At 44.8% G+C, this 24,618-nt stretch overlaps 1 protein-coding gene across 4 annotated transcripts in view; it reads right to left on the reverse strand.

The window, feature by feature from the left end:
* Window positions 1–11,012, reverse strand: part of PARP4 (poly(ADP-ribose) polymerase family member 4) — a 131,290-nt gene extending 120,278 nt beyond the window's left edge. For 2 of the 4 annotated variants that reach the window (XM_054687728.1, XM_054687726.1), the window contains exons 1-3: window positions 10,882–11,012; window positions 8,054–8,186; window positions 2,136–2,337 (exon numbers count right to left, since the gene is read on the reverse strand). In XM_054687728.1, the coding sequence (XP_054543703.1) occupies window positions 2,136–2,337; window positions 8,054–8,185 (334 nt within the window). In that variant the 5' untranslated portion in view covers window position 8,186; window positions 10,882–11,012. Of the gene's footprint in view, window positions 1–2,135; window positions 2,338–8,053; window positions 8,187–10,570; window positions 10,611–10,881 lie in introns of those variants that run through there. The other 2 variants (XM_054687727.1, XM_054687729.1) reach the window with 2 other exon arrangements.
* Between the last annotated feature and the right edge of the window lie 13,606 nt (window positions 11,013–24,618).

Genomic DNA, 24,618 nt, shown 5'->3' on the forward strand with positions numbered 1-24,618 from the left:
ACTTATACTTGGAATCTAGAGAAACCAAACAAAGGATCAGACAAAGACAAACTGTAGTACTGACCCTTGAAAGCAGAAAATAGATCAGAGATATTCAGGAGGAAAGGGAAAGCTGGAAAGAGAGGGCAAGAGTAGAAAACAGGGTGGGAGAAGAGAGCACAATGGACTATGGTGGAGGACTCTGGGTGCTTTGGTTGTGGGGAAACTATGGTGACTACACCTAACGGGAAAATCCTAAATTGTGAAAAAAAATCAACAAGGATGTTTAAGTAAATATAAATTTTAAAAAGTTAACACCAAAAAAAGAGAAAAGTCCCAGTCAATATTAAGTGATAATCACAGTCTAAAATTAATTAGTTTTTGGCGCAGTGGGTTGAGCGCAGCTCTGTGAAACTGTCCACAGCCTCTGCGGCGCAGGTTCGATTCCTGGCTGGCCAGGGAGAAAGCCACATGGCATGGCAGACCTCTCCTGTCACGCCAGCTGTTTCCCTCAGCAGTGTATTTCGTCTGCATGTTCTGCTCCCCGCTCTGTGTCTGGTGAATCCTTCACCCTCCCATGCATCTGGCCTGTACCCCAGCTCTTGTATAAAAATAAATAAAACTTTAAAAAAAAACTCCTTAAAAAAAATTAATTAGTTTTGGTGAAATGATAAAGATGAGTTTTCAATGTTGAAAAATGCCTCTAAGTTAACATAGTGTCCATTGAAACATTACTGACATTTACACTTTGTTCATATTTTCTTTAATGTATTAGAAACTATTTTCTCTAAGTAAATCATTAACAAAGCAGGAAAAAAAAGATTTCAAAGATCAGGTGTATATTTGTAGTAATTCTGAATGTGACTTTATTATCTTGGATGCTGAAAAATGTTCACAGTGTGAAAGGACTCTACCTATTTTGTTCAGCTACCATTCTCAGAGACAGCAGGAAAGTCTGGTGACAGCATTGCCAGACTATCATTTTTTTAAAGAGGCTACACCACAACAAAACATTATCTAACTGATATCTAACACAAAGCATGTGCTTACTATAAATTGGTAGTTATCAGAATGGCTTAATTTTTAATGTTACACTTGAGGAGTATATTTTTTCTCTATACAAGGGTGTTCTTCTTGGTCAGATTCCAAAATAAAATCTGAGTTTACAAAGGAGATGTGTTTCTTACAGAAATAACTCTTTTTTTCCCACAGATTCATCTATTTGTGCATACAAGAACTGGGGCACAAGTCAGAGGCGGGTGAGAGGACCCACCAGAGACAGAGTGGGGAACAGAACAGGCAGACCGACTGAAACACACTGCTGAGGGGAGCAGCAGGCGAGCCAGAAGAGGTCTGCCGCGCCATGTGGGTAGCTCCCTGGCCAGGGACTAAACCCGCATTGCAGTGGCCACAGACAGCCCCACAGGCTGCATCCCAACCCCCTCTGCCATCAGGGAGGCCCCAGAAATAACTTCTTTTTTTTTTTTTTTTTTTTTTTTTATAGAGGCATGCTTTATTTATTTGTTTGCTGGTTTGTTTGTTTGTTTTGTTTATACATGCACTGGGTACAGTCAGAAGCACGGGAGGGTGAGAGAATTCACCAGAGCCAGAGCGGGGAGCAGAGCAGGCAGAAGGACCGAAGTACACTGCTGAGGGGAGCAGCGGGCAGCAGGAGAGGTCTGCACGCCATGTGGGACCCTCCTCCGGTGGCCGGGGAGCAGCCGGGGATCGAACCGGCGCCGCAGAGGCCGCGGGCAGCTTCGCAACCCAGCGCTCAACCGCTGCGCCACCGGGGAGGCCCCAGAAATAACTTCTTTAGCATAATGCTGGTCATAAAATTTCCAGTTATTAAGTTGTGATGATAATTTTTTAATGCAAAGGTTCATCTCCTTCAGTTAGAATTACACATCAATTTTCCCCATATTATCAGTATTTTGGTAGTCATTTGAATCTAACCACGCTAGACTGCATATTTAGAAATTTATTTTTGTTGATAACATAGTTTTTGGCCTTTACTACTTTCTTGTCCATCTTTTGAGATAATAATAAGTCTATTTGCATAGTATTTCTGACAATTCATTCACTGTAATATCTTTGATACACCAATACATTTATTATTGTACCTACAATACATGAAGTGCTTGAAAAAAGCTTACCAGAATGGCTTTCCTCTTGACCAGGAGGTTGTATGGTGTCCAGTGACTTGTCGGGATCATAATTCTTCACATCCAGGAGTCTCCTTTCTCTGACAGATTCCCATACAAAATCTGGGTTTGTAATATGGATATGGTTCTTTTGGACAGAGTTTAGTAGATGATGACTGAGAACATCAGTACTGTCTAAGATTACATGTGTGCACTAAGAAAGAAAGAAAGAATCATACACTTTGCATTAGTAAAAACAAAATTTAAATAATTTGTATTAATTATGTAATTTTCACCCTTAAAAAGGTTATTGGAAAGTAATTTGTAATATTTCTCAGACTTCTGAAGCTCATAAATATTATAATTTCCACTCACATAAAAGTTTTAAAAAATCAGTTTTTAAAAAGTATGAATATGATCATGCCATGACTGATTAACCAGCCCTAGAGGTTGTTTCCAAATATTCACTACTATAAACAATACTGCACTTAACATCTTCACCTATGAAATCTTTGTATACTCGTAAAATTATTTCCTAGGTGGAATGAGAGGCTCAAAAGACATTTAGTATTTATTGTAATTTGTACTTTTATTACATTATTTTTAAATAAAAGTAGAGCAGAACAACACCAATCTATATATGCATCATTTAAGCTTAATAATTCACTGATACTGCATACCTTGTTCTACAATAGCATAATCTGAAAATTTTGGCACACAGCTAAGCTTATATAAGTCTATAATTCATACAATAAACAACAAAAATACTAAGAATTTCATTTTTGCTGACATAAAAAGATGACATTAAAAATAATTAGAGTAACTAAAATTGGAAAAGGATATTTCAAAATAGCTTAGCATTTGCTAAGGGAGTGGGTAGGAAAAACAAACTCTTGTACCAATTCACCAACTTCTCAGACCATCATTGAGTTCCTTTATAATTTCCTCTTACAATTAATTGAAATTTTATTTTAATATGCTCTTTAGTAACTGTGTTTACAGTTGGGCACAATTTTTTTTTAAATTTTATTTATTTTTAATTATTTTATATATTTTTACATAATTTTTAAATTGTTTTTTTAAAAAAATTTTTATTTTCTACATCATTGTTCATTTTTCAACAATATTTGCTTCCCCCCATTCCCTCAGGTGTAGTCCCCATAGAATACACTTCACCAATGTACCCGTGCACTGTCACCACAGTCCCCTGTGCTCCTCGCTCCCTCTGATCCCTCTCTCTCCTCCTCCCCTGTAGTATGTCTCTGATTTATAACTGTCTGCTTTTACTTTGCTGTGTTTTGTATTGTTATTATTTTTTTACACTGATGTCTTATTTGGTTTCCCTATATTCCTGCTATGAGTAAAACCATCTGATTTTTTGTTCCTTCTGACTTAATTCACTGAGCATAATTCTTTCTAGCTCCATCCACATTGCTACGAATGGCATGAGTTTATCTTTTTTGATTGCTTAATAATATTCCATTGTGTATATATACCACATCTTCTTGATCCAGTCATCTATTTTTTTGGGCATTTGAGTTGTTTCCAGGTTTTACCTATTGCAAATAGTAGCACAAAATATTTACACAATTCAACAACTAGCACTTGTATGAAAAGATACATAAAGACTAAAAGAACAAAACATTTCTACACTTAAAAAAAAAAAATCCTGTTACGTCACCAACAAGGCGGTGAAGGGACCAAGGACTAAATTCTCCTGTAAAAACAACCGATAAGGGAGAGACTGTGGCAAGTTCCTGGCAGGACCCAGACATTTCAGACAGCGTTGGTGACCCAACAGAAGCAGGGGGAAGGTGAGAGTTGGGAGTGTGGAAAGAGACATCGATCCAGATCCCCTCTCCCCTCGTCCACCCACAAAGCTGAAAAGGAGGAGATAAAGTTTGTCAACAACAGAAAAACCCTGAGTCATCCTTGAATGTCAGAAGGTGACAGGTGGGCAGATGGGGCCTGGGGCAAGCACAGTACCAAGCATGAGCCAGTATTGGGATGATCCCCTCCACCACCCCTCCATTTCCCGGAGACCTGCCCAGAAGCACAGTTCTGAAAGTTTACTAGGAAATGCCTCTGTCACCACCTAGTGATCAGAACAAAATCACTAACTACCTGATAGTTGAAAGTGAGGGATTTCAAGATACACCCTTGGGCCCTGAGAAAGGGTGGCTATATATATACGGGGTTAGTAAGGAAACAAACACGCGGACAGAGACTGCTGAAGGCCCCAAGAGACCCCCACATTTTGGAATGGAGAGCCGGCTTGGGATGAGGGCACGGGACCCGCCATAACTGCAGGCACTGCATGGTGTGACCGCCCGTGTTCCAGATCTGAGAGCCTTGGAACTGAGAGCCAAGGCACCAAGTTGTGTGGGATCTGCACAACTGTAGGCACTACACTGGGAGAGCATGGGGCAAATCACCAACTACCTGATTGTTGGAAGGCATAGACTACAAGATTCCCTTCTGGAACTGAGTAAATACAGAGGGAGGAAATCTTAAGGGACAGTGCCAAGCAACATAGCCACAGAATCAACACCGTGGTAGAATTTTGGCTAACAGTACTGGACCCAGTCTGGTAAACAGTTTCCCACACCCCGGAAGGAGCACCCCAAAGAGATGCCCGCAACCACCAGTGGCAAAACATACCATCGCATAGAACTAATTAGAAAGCAAACAGGGAGAAGGAAAAATACAAATTACCAAGCAAGCCCTCAGGGAAAGGACACATTGCAAAAAGAAAATCAGCCACCAGAACCCAACAACAACGACATGGAAGAACTTCTCTGCCAGCCAGATAGAGAATTTAAAATCTTCATGACTAAAAAGTATAAAGAAGATGAAAAGGAAAAGAATGAATGAGAAAAATAATTAATGAACTGAAGAATGAAATTAAGTTCCTAAAGATGGAAATGAAAGAAATGCAGGAGATCAAAAGATTACTGGAGGAGATAAAGAACTCTGGGAAAAACAATGAAAACAGAATGAATGAAATGGAAGAACGGATCAATACTCGAAGATACAGAAATAAAAAGAACTAAAAAGAAAAGGAAAGAGAAGTACAAAGGAAAAAGAATGAAGAAACACTTCAAGAATTATCTGACATCATGAAGAAAGGAAATATATGAGTTATAGAAATCCCAGAGGGTGAGGAGAGAGACAAAGGCACTGAATAATTCAAGGAGTTAATCAAAGAGAACTTACCAAACATGAAAAAGGAGATGCATATAGACATACAAGAAGTGAGAAGAACACCAAATTACCACAATGAAAGAAAAACTACAGCAAGACATATAATAATAAAGCTCGCAAGAGTCCAAGACAAGGGAAAAATAATGAAACTGACAAGGGAGAAGAAAGAGATAACTTATAAAGGAAAACCAATCAGGCTGCCATCAGACGTCTACAAAGAAACACTACAGGCAAGAAGAGAATGGACTGACATATTCAACAAACTTCAAGATAGCAAATGCCAACCAATAATACTTTACCGTGCAAAGCTCTCCTTCCTCTATGAAGAAAAAATAAGTGCTTTCTCAAAAAAAGCAGAAACTCCAGAAATTCATTACAACTAAACCCCCACTCCAAAAAATTCTACAAGAAGTCCTAAAGCCAAAAGCAACTGAAAAATGAATAAGAAGAACAGAATAAAGCAAGGAATAAAATCACAAAAAGACAAACAAAATGGCAACTACAGACGCCAACATATCAATATCAACTCTAAATGTATCAATATTAACTCTAAATGTAAATGGACTAAACTCATCAATAAAAAGACACAGAGTAGCAGGTTGGATTCAAAAACAAAATCCAACCTTCTGCTGTCTCCAGGAAACACATTCAACTACAAAAGATAAACACAGACTGAAAGTAAAGGTTGCAAAACAATCCTACAAGCAAATGGACCCAAAAAGAAGGCAGGAACAGCTATACTTAAAACAGATGAAATAGACTTCAAATTAAAAAAGGTAAAAAGAGACAAAGACGGACATTATATTATAATCAAGGGGACAATACATCAGGAAGATATAACAATCATTAACATATACTCACCAAATGAAGGAGCACCAAAATACATTAGACAATTACTATCAGCTCTTAAAACAGACATTAAAGAAAATACATACATAGTAGGAGACGTGAGCACCCCACACCCACCCCACTCTCACTCTCACTCTCTCAGATCAATGAGACAAAAAATAAACAAAGACACTAGAGTCCTAAAAAAGATATAGAACCCATGTACTTAACAAACATCTATAGGACAATGCACCCCAAAAATTCTAAGTGCACATTTTTCTCAAGTGTGCATGGATCATTCTCCAAAATTGATCACATACTGGGCCACCAGACAAACATCAACAGATAAATGAAGATCAAAATCATTGCACTATGTTCTCTGATCGTAAAGGCATCAAACTAGAAATAAATCATGAAAAGAAAGCAAGGAACCCTACCACTTCATGGAGATTGAAACCCACACTACTGTAAGACAGCTGGACTAAAGAGAAGATCAAAGAAGAAATTAAAAAATACTTTGAGTTGAATGAGTAGGAAGACACCAAGTTCCTAAATGTATGGGATGCAGTAAAAGCAGTAATAAGGGGAAAATACAGCAATACAGGCTCACATCAAGTAACAAGAAAGAACTCAAAGAAACAACCTAATCTCACATGTTAAAGAACTAGAAAAAGAAAAATAGGGCCTCCCCAGTGGCCCAGCAGTTGAGCGCTGGGCTGAGAAGCTGTCTGCAGCCTCTGCAGCGCCGGTTCAACAATCCCGCGATCCCTGACCGGCCAACCAGAGTCCCACATGGCGCGCAGACCTCTCCTGCCGCACCCGCTGCTCCCCTCAGCAATGTATTTCATCAGTCTGCCTGTTCTGTTCCCCACTCTGGCTCTGGTGAATTCTCTCACCCTCCTGCGCTTCTGACTGTACCCAGTGCTTGTATAAATAAATAAATAAATCTTTAAAAAAAAAAAAAAACCCTAAAACCAGCAGAAGAAAGGAAATAATAAAAATAAAGCAGAAATAAATGAAATAGAAACTAAAAAAACAATCCAAAGGATCAATGAAACCAAAAGTTGGTTATTCGAAAAGATAAATAAAATAGACAAACCCCACAAAGGAAAAACGGGAGAGCACAAAACAAACTAGGCATACCACCTGCAAGCCGAGAGCTGTGGTACAGGAGGGCAAGCCAAGTGAGCCCCCTAATGACCAACAAAAGGAGGAGCAAGAGACAGGCAGGCCCTGCATTTGCAGGCCTGAGACCTCATGAATTTGGACTTCAATTTCACTTCTTATAATGTGGTAGCTAAAAAAGAAGTTAGTCTTAATTCTTTTCAAGATTTTATCCAGCTGTGACATCCTAAAGCTAAACTATCAGGTCTAGCATTCATTTTGAAAGAGGAAAGGTAAATTCTGTCCCCCTTAAAATAAAACAAATGGTTTGTACCATTTGTACAAAAAGAATCGGCATCAAAAAGAATAGGCATGGTTCCTTCTGTCGCCTATAAATCCCACATGCAAATGTCAGTCACTCTTGTGTTGGCATTCTGGTGAGTTACTAAGGAGTGCTAAAAGTGACTGCTGTGCACTATAACATTTCTCCTGCAAGAACAGATTTGACTGGTCTGAAATTATTTCTGTTTATGGCTTTGGCTGTGCACTAGTAAGACCAGATTTACAGGGCATGTGGAATTTTCCTACTCACAGGAACAGAAATTGGGGCTGGAGATGTGGGTGGAGTGGGGTTCCTGTTTCTGCCTCTCTCCAACCCAAATGGTAATGTAACGATTTCTCTTGCTTTCCCTTACTTTCTCCTGTCAACTTCCTCTACTTACTCTCCTTATCACTAACTGAGTCCCCTCACTGCACAATGTCTAGTATACACTTCTTATGAAATTTGCAAATACCTGAGGATTTAACAACAGGGTAAACTTTCCACCATTTTCCTTAATGTCAGTTTGTAGCTTTTTCTTCAGATGACGAGGTAAGTGCTTGACTTTCAAATAGAAGATACAATTTGCAAAAATTCCTATGGCCATCCTGTAGAAAAAGTTCAAGTTATATAGATTTTAATGATTCTCTTTTCAGTGAAGTAAACTGGCAGTGAATTTAGAATTGCTTTACAAACAAACTGTGGGATAATAAGGCGTTATTTTTTTTTTAAGATACCACAATCATGTTATAATCACAAACACTGAACATTTTCCAAGCTTGCAATATGTTGGTTTTAGAATGACTTCAGCTTTATAGTTAATAATTTGACACCCAAAAATCCCTTCATATACTCAAAATATACATCTTAATAAAAACACGACAGACTTGAGTTACAGACACAGTATACAAAAATGGAAGAATTTACTTCTAAATTTGAAAATATTATGTGATAATAAAATCATGGATTTTTAATATATGTAATTCTATAAATTCAGAGACCCACTCGTTATGTGGTTTCTGTTAAGCCATTTGTGAGAAAACGTGAACAATTAGTAATAAAAATGTACAATTTATATTTTAATGGATTGAAAGATATATAGCTATAAATTGCAAGTTTATATGTATATAATGACATTTGAAATTAATTTCTTTTACTGTCACACATTCCCACATATAGAAGAATTCTAAGAAAGAAAAGCATAGCTTGAATTGAAAGAAATGTTATGTGTATTTAACAAGAAACAAATGACATTAGGTTTAATTTAATATGACTTATCAATTTTTAAAAACTGGAATTATGTCTGACAGTGTGTTAACGCTGGGTAAAAAGTCATCCCTTGGGCTGATGTTCATATCCATGAAAGTTGCCCCCTCTGCCTCTAATCTCCTTCCTATATTATAATTTGAGTATAATTTTTTTTTAAATTACATTTCAAATGAAATTAAAATTTCTTATCAGGGTCAAGGCCTGGCCTCTCTCTTTAGTTCTACTTTCCCATTCCACTCTGCATTTTTCTTTAGGGTGTGAAAAACCCCAAGCTTGGACCTAAGCATCTTCACACATGGAACCTTCCTCCTCCGGATCCCCTCCCCACACTTGTACACCCAACCCAGGACCTAGAAGTATCTGTCTAATGAATGAAGAAATTAGCGGGTTATATTTTTTTCTTATGAGGTTTGGTTAAACTTAAGTCCCTTGATTTAACCCCTCCTTTCAATAACATTAACACTTCTAATTTCACATTTGTTTATTGTATTTTACATTTAAGTTGATTCATAACTAGCATTTGCAGATGGGAATGATGATGATGTATATTATGAAAGATTAGACCACACCACTTAGATTAATCTATTTTGACCTTAATCTCCAACAGTCAAAAAAAAAAAAAAAAAACACTCTAAAGAATCACTTGACAATTTCCAGGACAATCTTTGTACAATCCCTGCCTCTACAGAATAAGCCAGGCTGAAGGACCTGGGAATTCAGCTAATGGAAAAGCAGCTCATGCTCATCTTAGGCAATCTAGAACATAAAGAACTGCATAACAATTGCAAAATATTTTCAAAACATGGCAGCCCATGTTAACAACTTGTTTTGCTTTTTTATCCCAGGCTTTTTTCTAGGTATACATACTATAAAGGACTATATTGTTATCAAAATTAAAATCACACTATATTCACAATACCAAATCTTGCATTTTATGTCAGCATCTTAACATTAAACATCTTGGAAAACAATTTTAATAGAAGTAAAGGGTTCAAAACTAGTCTCCCCTAAATGGCTATTTTGGCATATGGATTATTTTGAGTGAAGGTAAGTAAGATATAGCAGATTCAAAAACGAACTTTTACCACTCTCATTTCCATAAAGGGCCTGCTCAGAATGAGAGTTATTATCAAAAATAAATTTTTTTGTGATCTATCAGTACAGAAGAGGAAATACCTGATTACATCAAATAACATCTGCCCTGCTTATTTCCTGTGAATTAATTACCCTCTTTCCCTTTGAAGAGCCAGGCCCCCAGCCCATTCCTTGGCTCAAGATAGCATAGAAAACTTTCTTTTATCTGACTGCTTTTGGTCACTCACCTCTAGATGGACTCCCACATATATATGAAATTAGTTTTTCTCCCTTTAATCTCTCTTGTCAATTTAATAGTTTAACAAGTCTGCAGAACCTTAGAGGGCAGAGTTGAACAGTTGAGTGCTCTGTTTCTCTAGAAGGTGAGCGGGACAGTGATCCCTTCGTGAGTCACTCAGCAGGAATTATTTAACTGATTTCAAGGTTGTCAACTTTGAACTTGGTACACACACTGAGAGTTTCTATGACAGTGTCACTAGTTAAACACAGGTCAAACTGCATTCCCTGGCTATGCACCAAAATTCTGTACTTTTTCAAATGTTTCCTTTGAAACCTAACTTTCAGAAGGTGAGCAGGATATTCGGCAGATGGAAATAAGGGCCCCTGCATTCTACCGACATCTCCTTACCTTCCCCAGCACCGCAGGCCCTGGAGACCCGGGTCCGCGCGCGCGGGTTCCCCAGAGACCAGCGCCGGGTCGCTCGGCGGGTGACGCGCGGGAGGGCGCGCCCACGTCCCCAGGGGGCAGGGGCCACGGCGCGTCGGGGGCCCGCAGGAGCCGTCGCAGCGGTGAGGACCCCGCACGGCCCGCAGAGACCCAGCGGGTCTGAGCCGCTCCGCTAGGAGCCGAGGCGCCCGCCTCCCGGCCGGAAAACTGGAGCCCCGGGTGCCCACCCGCCCGAGCCCAGCCGGTTCCGCCCCTCCGCAGCGCCCCCTCACCTGCGAGGCTGTGCGCCCCCACCGGCGCCGGGGTCTCTGGCAACCCTGCTCCGGAAAGTCGGCGGTCCTGGGTGTGGACGCTGCCTTCTCCAGGCGTCGGAGCCCGAGCACACGGAATTCCGGGCGGCTGACGCCCGTGGGGTGCGGGTGCTTCCGGATTCTGGGCGCAGCCGCGGGCCGGGCGGCTGGGCGGTGCTGGGAGCGCGGCCGGGAGCCTCCTCAGGCCGCGCCCTGCCGGAGGCCGGGGCAGCCCCAGGACACTCCGCGCTGGGCTTGAAGCCGCACTAAGAACCGAATTTCTTCCAGCATTAACTCAAGATTCAGGCTTTTCCCCAGTTTCATCTTTCGGGCAGGATTTGACTAAAGAAGCTAACTCCAAAGTTGGAGTTTGGGAAAAGAAGATGGATGTTGCAATTGAGGGATAAGGATAAATGCTTAAAGCAAAAAAGCACATTTCTGGAGGGCTTGGAATTGTGGAAACAGGACAGTAAGTGTTAAGTTAAAAAATCCAGCTGAGTAAATTTAAAGATCTTACTTCATTTGGGCTTGTTCTCTCACTTTTTAATACAAAGATAGTGAATTTGGTTTGGAATTTCATGACTTTGAAGTTTGTGGCAGTGTTACTAATCAGTTAGAAATTTGTATCTGCCATATTAGAGGATTGTGACCTGGATTCCTTGAGTAGAGGATAAATGGGAAAGAATACGGAATAAGATAACAGAAAAGATGTAGAATGAGTATGGATTTGAATCGTGACGCTTCTATTTTATTACCCAAGGGACTCAGGACAGGGTAGTTTTCTGGGGCCCTCAGTTCATCGTGACTATCTTTTTTCTTTTTCTTTCTTTCTTTTTTTTTTTTTACATCATTGTTCATGTTCATCGTTAACTGTCTTAAGGGTTGTGTAAGAATCAATTTGGGTGATAGCAACAAAAATGGTACTGATGTCATTTTTGTGGAGTTGCGGGTCCTTGGGTTTACTCTGGGAAAGGTGTCGCCAGAGCTCCAGTTTCAGCGGCCCGAGGTTAGTTTCTCCACAAGGCAGAGACGGTAGTGATTTTGAAGGACAAGTTTATTAGATAAGGGATAGGATAGTAAAAGACACTTGCATAGACACAAGGTGGCAGGAAGAGCTGCCCCTTAATGGGGGGCAGCGTGAGGTTTTATCCTCTTCTTTTGGTGGGGAGGGGCTCATCTTTGTGAGTGGTCAGATTGTTAGATTTGCCCATTTTGGACAACTATTCAAAATCAGGAAGGGACAGGAGATTCCAGGGTGAGCCCAATCTCTCTATCTTTACCATGAGGTCTGTGCACCACTCCCTATAGCAGCCTGATCTAGCTTGGGCCTTATGACTTGTGATAAGGCACTGGTGCCTAAGGGTAACGACCTCTAAGTTAGGTTAATGGCCCTGTTATTTTTCTTCTACCCCCACCTCCTTGTGAGTCAGGTTCTGGTTGGGGCACCTCCTTTCCAGTCTTTCTATTCTGGTCCTCCATCAGTACAGTAGGGAGCCCAAGGGTCCATTCTTAACAAAACATTTTTACAAACCTGACAAAACAAATCAGAAACTACCTTACTAGAACCAAACACAGTCCAAGTTACAGCAAATAAGTAAATGTGTAGCCAGGAGAGAGCACTAAAACAAGGAAGGAGAGCTTTGGTGGTGTTTTAACTACCTCAACTCCACTTCCCTTGCCAACTCATTCCCAGAGTGATAACATGGTCCTGAGGGAGCCCAACAAACCTTGTCCCTCCGAACTGTGTTTTTGTGTGTGTCAGGGATGGGATGTGGGGGAGGGGTTGATTGATGGGACTTTTGTTTTCTCTACCCCAAACTCTGTCAAGAAAGGAAAATAGCTGCTTAACTATGTACCTCAAAAACATTGAAAGGCAAATGAGCAAACTCCTTCTTCTTGGGGCAAAAAATAACAATTGGGTGGAAAACAAATGGGCTTAATTAAGGTCTTGTAGGAAAAGTATGAGAGGAAAAGCCAGTAGTGAATTTTTTTTTTTTTTTTAGATTTTTTTTTTTTTTAGAGGCATGCTTTATTTATTTATTTATTTTATTTGTTCGTTTGTTTTTTTTGTTTGTTTGTTTATACATGCACTGGGTACAGTCAGAAGCGTGGGAGGGCGAGAGAATTCGCCAGAGCCAGAGCGGGGAGCAGAGCAGACAGAAGGACCGAAGTACACTGCTGAGGGGAGCAGCGGGCGGCAGGAGAGGCCTGCGCGCCATGTGGGACCCTCCTCTGGTGGCCGGGGAGCAGCCGGGGATCGAACCGGCACCGCAGAGGCTGCGGGCAGCTTCGCAACCCAGCGCTCAACCGCTGCGCCACCGGGGAGGCCCTTTTTTTTTTCTTTTGAGGATTAAAACAGAGACTTCAGAGACCTCAGACAACAAAAAGTACAGTCTTTATAGTCACAAAACGAATAAACAACTATAATCCATGGCAAGCAACAAGAAATTTGGGGGAAGAGAGAGAATCTGATTTCCAGAGTTACTGTTACAGGGCAGCCCCGATACAAAATGGGTTGCCTGACTGTGGGTCCTCACCTGCATGCTTAAAAGGACTTAGCAATACTCTACTGCAGGCACACAGGAAAGATTAATAAAAAGTTTATTTACAAGGGAAGGGAAAATGAGGAAATGTACAACTCAGAGAGAAAAGTGGGAGACAAAATTTTACATGCGTCCTACCTGATCTGCAGATCTGGAATCCCAAATGGCACTCTGAGAGCTGGCCGCAAGCCAGGAGCCATGAACCCAGGAAGCAAGTGAGAGAGCGAGCCCCCCAAGGCCCACGTGTCTGGTTTTTATACCAAACCTGGCTGCTTAACTCCACCCTCAGGTCCCAGCAGCCTTCCCTTTGGTGGTAACGGTATTCGTCTTTCCCAATGTCTTCATGGCTTTGGTCTGGAGTGGGGGTGGAGTCCACAAAGCCTGCATGAAATGAGCTCAGGACATCCTTTCCCCTAACATTACCAGTTCAAAACACTCAGAATATCCAGATTTCAACAAATTTGTGAGGCATGTAAAGAAACATGAAAAGATGGCTTATTCATGGAAAATTAATAATATAGTTAATTAATACAATAGTGTAAATAATAACTATCCCTGAAAAAGCACACAGGACATGTTAGACAAATGTTTTAAATTAGCTATCTTAAAAATGCAGAAAGAGTTTATTTTTCTTTATTAAAGATTTATTTATTTATCCATACATACAAGAACCGGGGTACATGAGAGTGATACCGGAATTGTCAGGCCTAGTCTCCCAGCCAGGAACGGATTCCAGGCTGCAGGGCAGCGCTGAGTCCCAGCCACTAGACCCCCATGGGTTGGTGTCTCACGAAGCCGCAGCAGGAACTTCGCAGACGCTCAGGCAAGCAAGCGAGAAGAGGCAGTTTGTTTAGAAAAAGAAAAAGTTTATTGAGGAGAAAAAGAACAGAAATAAAGTGGGACTCCCAGGCCAGGGAACCAGGCCTGGGAGGGGCAAGGAAGCCAAAGTAGAGTCGTGTCTTAGGGAATATATACCTTTTTTCCCTCATTATTCTAAAGCTGCCCCAGTCTCTTTGTGATTGGTCAGTTCTCGCCTGTCTCACTCAATTTGCTACTGAGTGGGGATCTTCACATTCCTTATCTAACAGCTTTCTCTTTCCCCATTTGTTGCATCTTTAAATTTATGGCCCAGTCTTCTGGATGGGCATCCCTGCATTGAAGTTAAACAGCTGCCCTTTTAATGTGACCATAAATTAAACCACTCTCCATTTCTCCAATCTCCGCCTCCCTTTACCACATGAAGGAAACCAGGACCAGCATTAACAATGTTGTCCTTGGTCCTGGCATGTTTGTTTTTCCTAATGGAATTAGTTATATTTCTTTGGTTGTCCTTATCTCTGAAGCCTCCCTAAATTCTTCAGAGGTCCCCTCCTGCACTGTCCCTAAAACTGCCTAATAACCCTAGCTTGCCCTGTCTCAAGAGGATTCACCAGAGACAGAGTGGGGACCAGAACAGGCAGATCTACCGAAATACACTGCTGAGGGGAGCAGTGGGCGAGACAGGAGAGGTCTGCCGCGCCATGTGGGACCCTCGCCAGCTGGCTGGGATCCAACTGGCTGGCGTTGCAGAGGCTATGGACAGCTCCACAGCGCAGCGCTCAACTGCCTGAGCCACCAGGGGAGGCCCCTGCAGAAAGAGTTTGAAAGGTCTGAATCGGAGGGCAAGTTAGGGTAATTAAGCAGTTTTAGGGACATTGCAGGAGGGGACCTCTGAAGAGTTTAGGAAGGCTTCAGAGATAAGGACAACTCGAGTAATGTGTTAACTCTGGCCTTGGTTTCCTTCAGGTGATAAAGGATGATGGAGTTTGGGAAACGGAGAGTGGTTTAATTAGGGCAGCAGCCTCATTTATGCAAGGAGGAGATGAGAAGGGGTCAGCACTAAGACTGGTGGGCGGCAGCCTGTTTTTCTTCAATAGCTGATGTTTAACTTTCTCTGAAATGCAGGGGTGCTCATCTGGGAGACTGGGCCATAAAGATAAATCTATCAAACAAGGGGTGCAACAAATGGGGAAAGACAAACCTGTTAGATAAGGAATGTGAAGATCCCCTGCTCAGTAGCAGATTAAGTGAGACAGCAGAGAACTAAATAATCACAAAGAGACTGGTGGAGCTTTAAAATAATGAGGGAAAAAAGGTATATATTCCCTGAGACACGACTCCACTTTGGCTTCTGTAGGGTAAAGAGAATGTCAGGCTTTTCTGCCCTTCCGCCATCAGGATAGATGATGGATCCTTGTCCTGAATGCATGCCTGATGGCGGGCACCTGGAATAGGGTGTGGGCATAGGAAGATGGGATTCAGCTGAGCTAGGACTGTGCTTTTAAGGGCGGCGTCACGGGAGGATGCCAGCAGCACCAGTAGCAGCAGTAGAAGCTGAAGCAGCAGTAGAAGCCGAAGCCGAAAGAGAAGCCGAGAAGCAGCAGAACGAACTCCAGAGAGCTCAGATAGAGTGAAGACTTGCTGGGGGCTGGGAGGCTGGCAGGCTGCAGGCTACCCAGCCAGCACCCATGCCTGCCATATGCCTGGTGAACCCCAATAAAAGACCTGCAAAAACCCACTAAGGACTCTGACTCCTCCTTTACCCAGTCTGCATGGGATCAGAAAACCTGCACTGTGTCCATGTCCTGCCCTTACAGCTTCCTTGCCCCTCTCTGGCCTGGTTTCGTGGCCTGGGAGTCCCGCTTTATTTCTGTTCCTTTTCTCCTCAATAAACTTTTTCTTTCTCTCAACAAACCTGCCTCTTCTCGCTTGCTTGCCTAAGAGTCTGCAAAGTTCCTGCTGGGGCTTCGTGAGACACCAACCTGTGGTAGTCTAGTGGCTGGGACTCAGCGCTGCCCCTGCAGCCTGGGATATGTTCCTGGCTGGGAGACTAGGCCTGACAGTTCTGGTATCAGGTATATGCAGGAGACCGGAATGCAAAAACCTACCAGGAAGCCCACCTGGGGACAGGAATACCAAAACCTGCCTAGAGGATTCAGACAATGAGCCTCTCCCCTCCCCCTACAAATCTTTTCTCAGACAAAGAACCTCCACCTGCCCTACAAGTCTTTTCCAGCCCTACAAACTTTTTCTCACCCTATGAACCCAATATCCCACCTGACCTCTCCTCACTCTATAAAAGCCTGCCTTCCCTGACAACGTGCGCGGCTTCACTGACCCCCACCTTGGGTCCGTGAGGTTCCCCCTTGGGAGTGTTGTGCCTAAAGATCGAACAACGCATTCCCCAAGAGATCAAGGACAACCACTACAAGAACAAAAGGGAGTTTATTGCAGGCTCGAGTCTGGGCCCACGACATGCACCGATGCAGCGGCGGATATCGAGAGCCCCGAACTCAGGGAACAGGCATTTTTTATGGGATTACAAGCAGTTTCAAAAAATTAAATCATGCTGGCAGTCTCTCATTGGCTACAAGGATGCATTTTCCAACTTTGGTGCACGCGCAGATATAGTCTTAAGCTAATTGGTTGGGTAGAGATGCAGTCCCGTTTATGGTTAGGTCGCCCTCATTGGCGGCCAGGGATGGTCTGACTCTGCCACTACTGGCCCCCCCAAGATAGGGTGAGGGTGGGGTGAGGGTCGAAACTATCTCTGGAATGCAGTTTGCCATTAATGCGAAACCTAAAATACAAAATGGCAGAAACACACAAAATGGCGAAGCAATGGCTAAAAGTACTTTCGTTTTAGAATGGCTATTATACCACAGGCTCCACATTCCCCCATCTTTTTTTTTTTTAGAGGACAGTTTAAGAGAAGAGCATAAAAAAAAATAACAGCATAACTATAACCAAATTCAATTAAAGCTGCTCAACTTTATGGTGAAGAGGCAGAGATTCTTGTTGGTCCAAGGCCAGATATCGCTGCCTCAATACCATAAGCTGGACTGAGTTCACTTTTTGTTTAATGAAGGCCACTAGTGGTTTAATGACACAGGGCCCATAGTCAGAACCAAGAGGAGGGTAATAACCGGGCCCAGAAGGGGCAAGAGATAGGGCAACCATCCTTCTAAACCCTCCCAAAGAAATGTATCGTCTTCTAACTTTTTTCTCCAATGTTCCAGTTCTTCCTGTAATTGTTTAATTTTATCCCTAACTATTCCTGATTTGTTAGCATAAAAGCAACATTCTTCCTGCAGGTAGAGACAAACGCCCCCTTCCTTCACTGTGAGGAGATCCAACCCTCGACGGTTTTGCAGGACCACAGCGGCCAGAGAATCTAATCGGGATTGCAATTCTAAGGTCGTGTCTGCTAGCTGCTCAATGTCCCCCACCAACCGGGCCGAAATCTTCTTGTAAATTGAACAGGGGTCCCAATTCCGGCAACCCCCGTACCTACTCCTGCCGCCACCCCCAGCCCAAGCAGTAATAGGAAAATCACGGCCCGCTTAGGTCTGGCAGACACAGACTGGGTGAGCTGTCTGGGCAGGCTCTGGTTGCCTGGGACTATTCCCACATCGGGCATAAGATATATTAAAATGCATGAGCCCAACTAGCCAGCGGGGAGCACGGGGTAGGCTGTGGTGCCAAAGAAGAAGACAGCGCCTGGCACCGGTGGGCACATAGAAGCAGATACATTAAAACCGGGCATTGTGGCCACACTGACTACTGAGCTACAGAGTGCCTCATTTACTTGACCCACTCTCGAAGTTCCATTGTGACCAAGGCATTGCACCTGGGCGACCGTCAGGGAGAGCTCGACATTATTAATGGGCAAGGTCAGGTTGCATTTTTGGGGGGCCCTCCAGGCTTGTCCAATTATACACAGCAGGGACCGCTGTGTAACGTGGTGGTCCTTCTTTCAGACATAACCAGCAATTGCTGGCCAGGGTTGGGTTGGTCTCATTTAAGAATTGCAAGTCTGAATCTAATATGGCCCGTACTGTTTTTCACAATTTAGGGGAACCCACTGGGTCTGGGACTCATATTGGCTTGAACCACTGGTCCTGTGTCTGGGCAACTTGTTCAAAAACCCTTTGAACTTCCTGTTTCTGTACCTGGTTTGCACCACGCCCCGCCCCCCATCTGTCATTCCCCAATAGGTTTGCAGAGTCCAACAAAAGGTTTCCCTGCTTCAACAGGGCACACATACCCTGCATTATTCCCTGAGGATATGCTAGTCCAGTAAGTTTGATTGGACTCTGTACATTGGTAAACAGTAGACATCTCATAGCACTGTGAATGAACAAAAGGATGGGCTGAAAAACTCCCTCCTGACTTACAGCGATTGCAACCTTCATTTTCAGGCGGCGAGCAATCCAAGCGCTTCCAGCTGACCACCCTCCCCACTACGCCCGGACAGCCATGGCTGGTGCCTTTAATCAAGGTCGCTGCAAACAGAGGAGTTGCCCCAAGGCTGCAAGCACGCTTGCTGACATAGCACTTGCTCTGAATGTGTTTGAATACGCCTGCGGTGGCGCATCGCTGGCAGGCATCCCTGTCAGCCCCGACAAGGAAAAAGCAAAGGAAGGGCAGTAGGTACCCAACATTACAGTTTGTAGTTATTTTCCACTGTGGGGACAGTGGTCTGGGAGCGATAGGTTGCGGCCAGGAGTGCCTGAAGAGTCAGCTTGAGTGGATTGGTGGAGTGTTTCTGAACTCGCCACAGAGATTGGGACTTCTGAGCTGGAGCAGTTTTGACGTGAGAGTGATGAACCCAGGCTGCGATGCCGTCCACCTTGAGTGCAGTGGGTGTAGTCAGGAGGACAATGTACGTGCCCTTCCACCGGGGCTGGAGGCCACGACCGTCGGTCTTATGTCGGTGGACAAGGACCAGATGCCCGGGCTTAAATATGTGGGCTGTCTGAGAAGGTCCTCCCCCTATATAAAGCACTCTGAGGTGGGGCCAGACCTCCTGGTGAGCCTGCTGTACAGCCCATACAGAAAGAAAAAGTTCACAGTCAGAAGGCAAGTCACAAGTTAACCGAGCACCATGTGGTGTGGTGGAGGGGCGGTTCCATAGATAATCTCAAACGGAGACAGACCAAGACAATAGGGGAATTGCGAGCCTGGAAAAGGGCATAGGGAAGGCAAGTCACCCAGTCCCCGCCAGACTCCAAAGTTAATTTAGTTAACTTTTTAGTGAAACAAGTGGTGGCATCCTGCCAGCCATGCGCCATGGTAAACGCCACCAAGGCAACAGGCGAACCAGGAACGAGACCGCGAGGAACGCGCCTGGGGGTCCATTGGGAAGTAGATTTTACGGAGGTAAGACCGGGTAAGTTTGGCCATCGATACCTGCTGGTTAATTTAGTTTCCTTTAAAGTCCTGTTCATTCTTTCTACCTGTACTGAACTCTGGGGCCAGTAGGCACAATGAAGCTTCCACTCTGCCCCCAAGGCGGAAGCCACAGATTTTGATACCTGAGAGACAAAGGCTGGTCCATTGTCTGACCTTATGGCCACTGGAAACCCGAACCTAGGAAAGATGTCTTCCAATGGAATTTTGGCCACCACCCGAGCCGACTCACTCCTTGTCGGAACGCCTCCAGCCATCCGGAAAACGTGTCCACAGGACCAGCAGGTATCGATGGCCAAACTTACCCGGTCTTACCTCCGTAAAATCTACTTCCCAATGGACCCCCAGGCGCGTTCCTCGCGGTCTCGTTCCTGGTTCGCCTGTTGCCTTGGTGGCGTTTACCATGGCGCATGGCTGGCAGGATGCCACCACTTGTTTCACGGTATAGGTAATGTCCCTGATATGGAGGTTCCATTGCTTGATTAAATCCAAAATTTTTCTCTCTCCTAAATGTGTGGCCCGGTGCAAATGCTGAATGAGGTCAGTTACGTCCCTGATATGGAGGTTCCATTGCCTGATTAAATCCAAAATTTTTCTCTCTCCTAAATGTGTGGCCCAGTGCAAGCGCTGAATGAGGTCAGTGGCCAGGTGTGCTGGCAAGATGGCCTTAGCTTCTCTGGTGTACCACCAATCACATATGGGAAAAGCGCTCGGCAGAGACCGTATATAGTCAATGTCCATGGCGCCGTACTCCAGGTCCGCTGGCAACTGCGGGTCCCCTGGGTCTGGGAGTTTTACCGGCAGAACATCTGCCGGCATCAGGACAGCTTGCAGAGCTGCCTCATCTGCCCGCCTATTACCTTGAGTTGAAGTAGAGGAGTCCTTTTGATGACCAGGGTGATGCACAATAGCCAGCTTACGCGGTAGCCACAACGCTGCCAGGAGGTCCAGAATTTCTTGAATATTTTTAATGCCTTTGCCATCCATAGTTAAAAACTGATTCTCTCGATATATATGGCCCCATGTACGTGGGCCGTGGCAAATGCATATCTACTGTCAGTATACACATTATAAATCCTTTCCGGAGGCCAAAGTGAGGGCTTTGGTCAGGGCAATTAGCTCAGCCTTTTGAGCTGACATCCCAGATGGCAGAGGCTAAGCCTATATGACCTCCTGCATGGATACCACTGCCACCCCTGCTACCCTCCATCCCTCGTGGATAAAACTGCTCCCGTCTGTAAACCAAACCAGTCTGTCCGGCAGAGGGTTATCTCACAGATCAGGTTGTAGCCCTTGGACCTGGGCCAGGATATTAACAAAGTCTAGATGGGCTTCTAGGTCGGGGGCAGGCAAGAGGATGGCAGGGTTTAACCCCGTAGGAGCGAAAAGTTGACTCTCTCTGGGTTGAGCAATAGGCTTGGTCATGCGTGATTCGGGCATTACTCATCCACCTTTCCGGCAGTTTGCCTGAGGACTCCTTCCACCGCATGGGTGGTAGTTATGAGAGTGACTTTTCCAGAGACAGTTTTTGGGAATCTTTGAAAAAGAGGGCAGCCGCTGCCACCATGCGCAAGCATGGGGGCCAGCCGGATACTACTGGGTCTAACTTTTTGGACAGATAGGCCACAGGATGCTTCTGGGGGCCCAAGGATTGAGTGAGCACCCCTTTAGCTATGCCCTTTTCCTCGTCCACAAACAAATGGAAAGGTTTTGTAATGTCTGAAAGACCCAGGGCTGGTGTGGACAGTAAAGCCCTTTTTAAGGACTCAAAGGACTGCTGCATCTGGGGAGTCCACTGAAAAGCTACCTTTTCCCGGGTAGCCTCATACAAGGGTTGAGCCAAGTCTGCAAACCCAGGTATCCACAGCCAGCAAAACCCCGCAGAACCCAGGAACTCATGTACCTCCCTTTTGGTGGTGGGTGTCGGCAACTGTAAGACAGTAGCTTTTCTGGCTTCCGTCAGCCACCTATGGCCTCCTTTGAGGCGATAGCCCAGGTATGTTACCTCAGACAAGCAGATTTGCGCTTTCTTCGCGGAGATGCGGTATCCCATCTATCCCAGTTCTGTCAGCAGTTTGGCAGTTCCTGTTTGGCAGGCATGCTCACTCTCTGCAGCGAGTAACGAATCGTCAACATACTGGAGCAAAATTAATTCGGGAAACCAGCCATGAAATTCTCGCATATCCTCATGAAGGGCCTCATCAAAAAGGGTGGGAGAGTTCTTGAACCTTTGAGGCAATCGTGTCCAGGTCAATTGTCCACTGATGCCCCGTTCTGCATCCTGCCATTCAAAGGCAAACATCTCCTGGCTTTGGGGTGTGAGTGGTAGGCTAAAGAAGGTATCTTTTAGGTCCAACACAGTATACCACACATGGGTGGGTGGCAGGGCATTCAGCAAGGTATAAGGATTTGGGACTGTGGGCTGGATGTTTAGGACCCTTTTATTTACTTCCCTAAGGTCTTGTACTGGCCGGAAGTCTTGCAAATGTGGTTTTTGCACCAGCAGTAAAGGGGTGTTCCATTGAGAATGATATGTTTTAAGGATACCACTGTCCAGTAGCCTCCGAATATGAGGCGTTATTCCTGACCTGGCTTCTGCAGACATAGGGTACTGTTTTACCCAAATGGGTTCAGCCCCCGCCTTTAGCTGGACTATAATGGGTGGTCGGTGGGACTCCAGGCCAACACCTGCGGTTTCTGCCCAAACATTCGAAAAAGACTTCATCCACCACGCGGGAAGGGGTGGGTGGTCTGGTGCCAACAACAGACGGTACTCATCTTGAAGGGAAACAGTGAGGACATGCAGGGGAGAACCCTTAGAGTCCTTAATTTCGACACCTTCCTGTCCAAACGAGATTTGCACTTCTACTTTGGTTAAAAGTTCTCTTCCAATTAACGGGTATGGGCATTCAGGGATTACAACGAAGGTGTACGAGAACTGACCTTTACCTAAGTCTATGGACCTTTTTGTGATCCAGGGATACTGCTTGCATCCCGTAGCCCCTTGTGCCCATGCTGTTCTGCTGGACAGTTTACCCAAGGGTTCGGTGAGAATTGAATGCTGCGCGCCTGTGTCCACAAGGAAATTAACAGGTCTTCCCTCCACTTTTAAGTTTAGCCTGGGCTCGGGGAGGATCAAGTCCTGACAACCCTAGTCACTGTCATCCTCTGTGCCCCGGAGCACCAGGACAGGAGTGTCTGAAGCAACGGGATTATTTGGTTTTATCCCCCGTTTTTTTGGACAGTCTCTGGCCCAGTGTCCTCTCTGCGTGCAGTATGCACATTGATCACGCTGTAGGATCCTGCATGCCCCTGAGAAGTCGGGGCGATGGGGGAGGTGTTGCTTACCCAGGTCGTCCTTTTGAGTGACTGTGAACAGGATCTGGGCCATGTCGCAAGTCTGGCGTGCGCTTTCAGCCACTCTCACCTTTGGTTCTTCCTGGCGGATGTGGTCCTCTCTTTGTTCAGGAGTTTTGCAGTGGTTGTACACCCTTTCTGCCACTTCAATGAGATCTCAAATAGATTTCTCTCCTAGTCTATCCATTCTCTGCAATTTTTGTTTAATATCAGGAGCCGTCTGGTTGACAAAGGCCATTACCACCACAGCCCTGTTTTCTGCTGCCTCTGGATCCATAGGAGTATATTGCTTCCATGAGGCACTCTAGAAAAGCTGCGGGGGTCTCCTCCCTTCCCTGCTGAACATCCCCTACCTTGGCCAAATTGGTGAGTTTGTGGGCTGCCACGTGCATCCCTGCCATTACAGTCTGGCGGTACACGGGGAGTCTCTCCTTACCTTCAGCCTGGTTAAAATCCCAATTAGGTCAGGTCAAGGGAAACACTAAGTCTATGCGGGCCGCGTTTGTGGTGGGTGTGCCATCTTCTCTGGGGACTAACTTCCTGGCTGCCATAAGTATGCCATCTCGCTCCTCAGTGGTAAAGAGGACTTGCAAGAGCTGTTGGCAATCATCCCAGGTGGGCTGATGGGTAAATAGAACAGTGTCTAGGAGACTAACAAGATCTCTAGGGTTGCCAGAGAAACGCGCGTTCTGTGCTCTCCCGTTATAGAGGTCACTGGTCCCGAATGGCCAGTAGTGCATGGGCTGATTGCCCTGTTCATTGGGTGATCCTGCCACATGCAGGGGCAGTACAGTGGAATCCGGGGAAGTCGCTCTCACTGAGCAGGTGCCCGCGGCCAGACCCTGTCCGCGAGGCCCGCCTGTCTCCGGGGGAGGAGGAGGATGTCCAACTGGCACGGGTTAAGAGGGGTTATTCCGAGGGTTATGATAGGGTGGTGGAAAAAGGAGTTCCTCTGGGGTAGAGTCTTGGAAAACTGCAGGAGCTGGCGGGGCATTGGGGTGTGACCCAAGCAGTTTGGCTGGCAGTATGGGTTGTGCTTGTAATGACAAAAATGGTTTTAACCAAGCAGGGGGTGGTTCTGGACTAGATCTTGCCAGAATAAGATGTACGGAAGTTGGTCAGGATGTCCAAATTTTCCTTCACGGGTGATGATCTCCTTCACATGGGCAATCTGCAAATCAAAAGTTCTCTCTGGAGGCCAACCAACTCCGAACTGTGCCCACTCCGAGGAACTAAAGGTGATTAGAGATGATTTCTTTATCTTCACACTGAGGTCCGACCCTCTGGACCTGATATCTTTAAAGTGTTGTAAAACCACAGATGGAGGGGTAAGTGGTGATTGACCCATGATGACAAATGCTAGAATTACAGTAGCTACTCGCAAAAAAACAGACCAAAAAGTAATTTTTCAAAAGGCCCCAAAAAGGGGAATCTGCTCCCCCACAAAGGGTGAGGGCTTCCTAACAGGTGGCCCGGGGACATCTCCCGAGGTCCACGATGGAGGCCTGCCAGTGCGTTCACTTAAGCCTTACCTGGCTACAAAACAGATTTGCAGGTTTGCAAACAATTACAGTTTTCACAGGTACAG

The sequence above is a fragment of the Talpa occidentalis genome, unplaced genomic scaffold, assembly GCF_014898055.3.
Source record: "Talpa occidentalis isolate TD23 unplaced genomic scaffold, MPIMG_talOcc4v2.1 talOcc4.5, whole genome shotgun sequence".
NCBI lineage: Eukaryota > Metazoa > Chordata > Mammalia > Eulipotyphla > Talpidae > Talpa > Talpa occidentalis.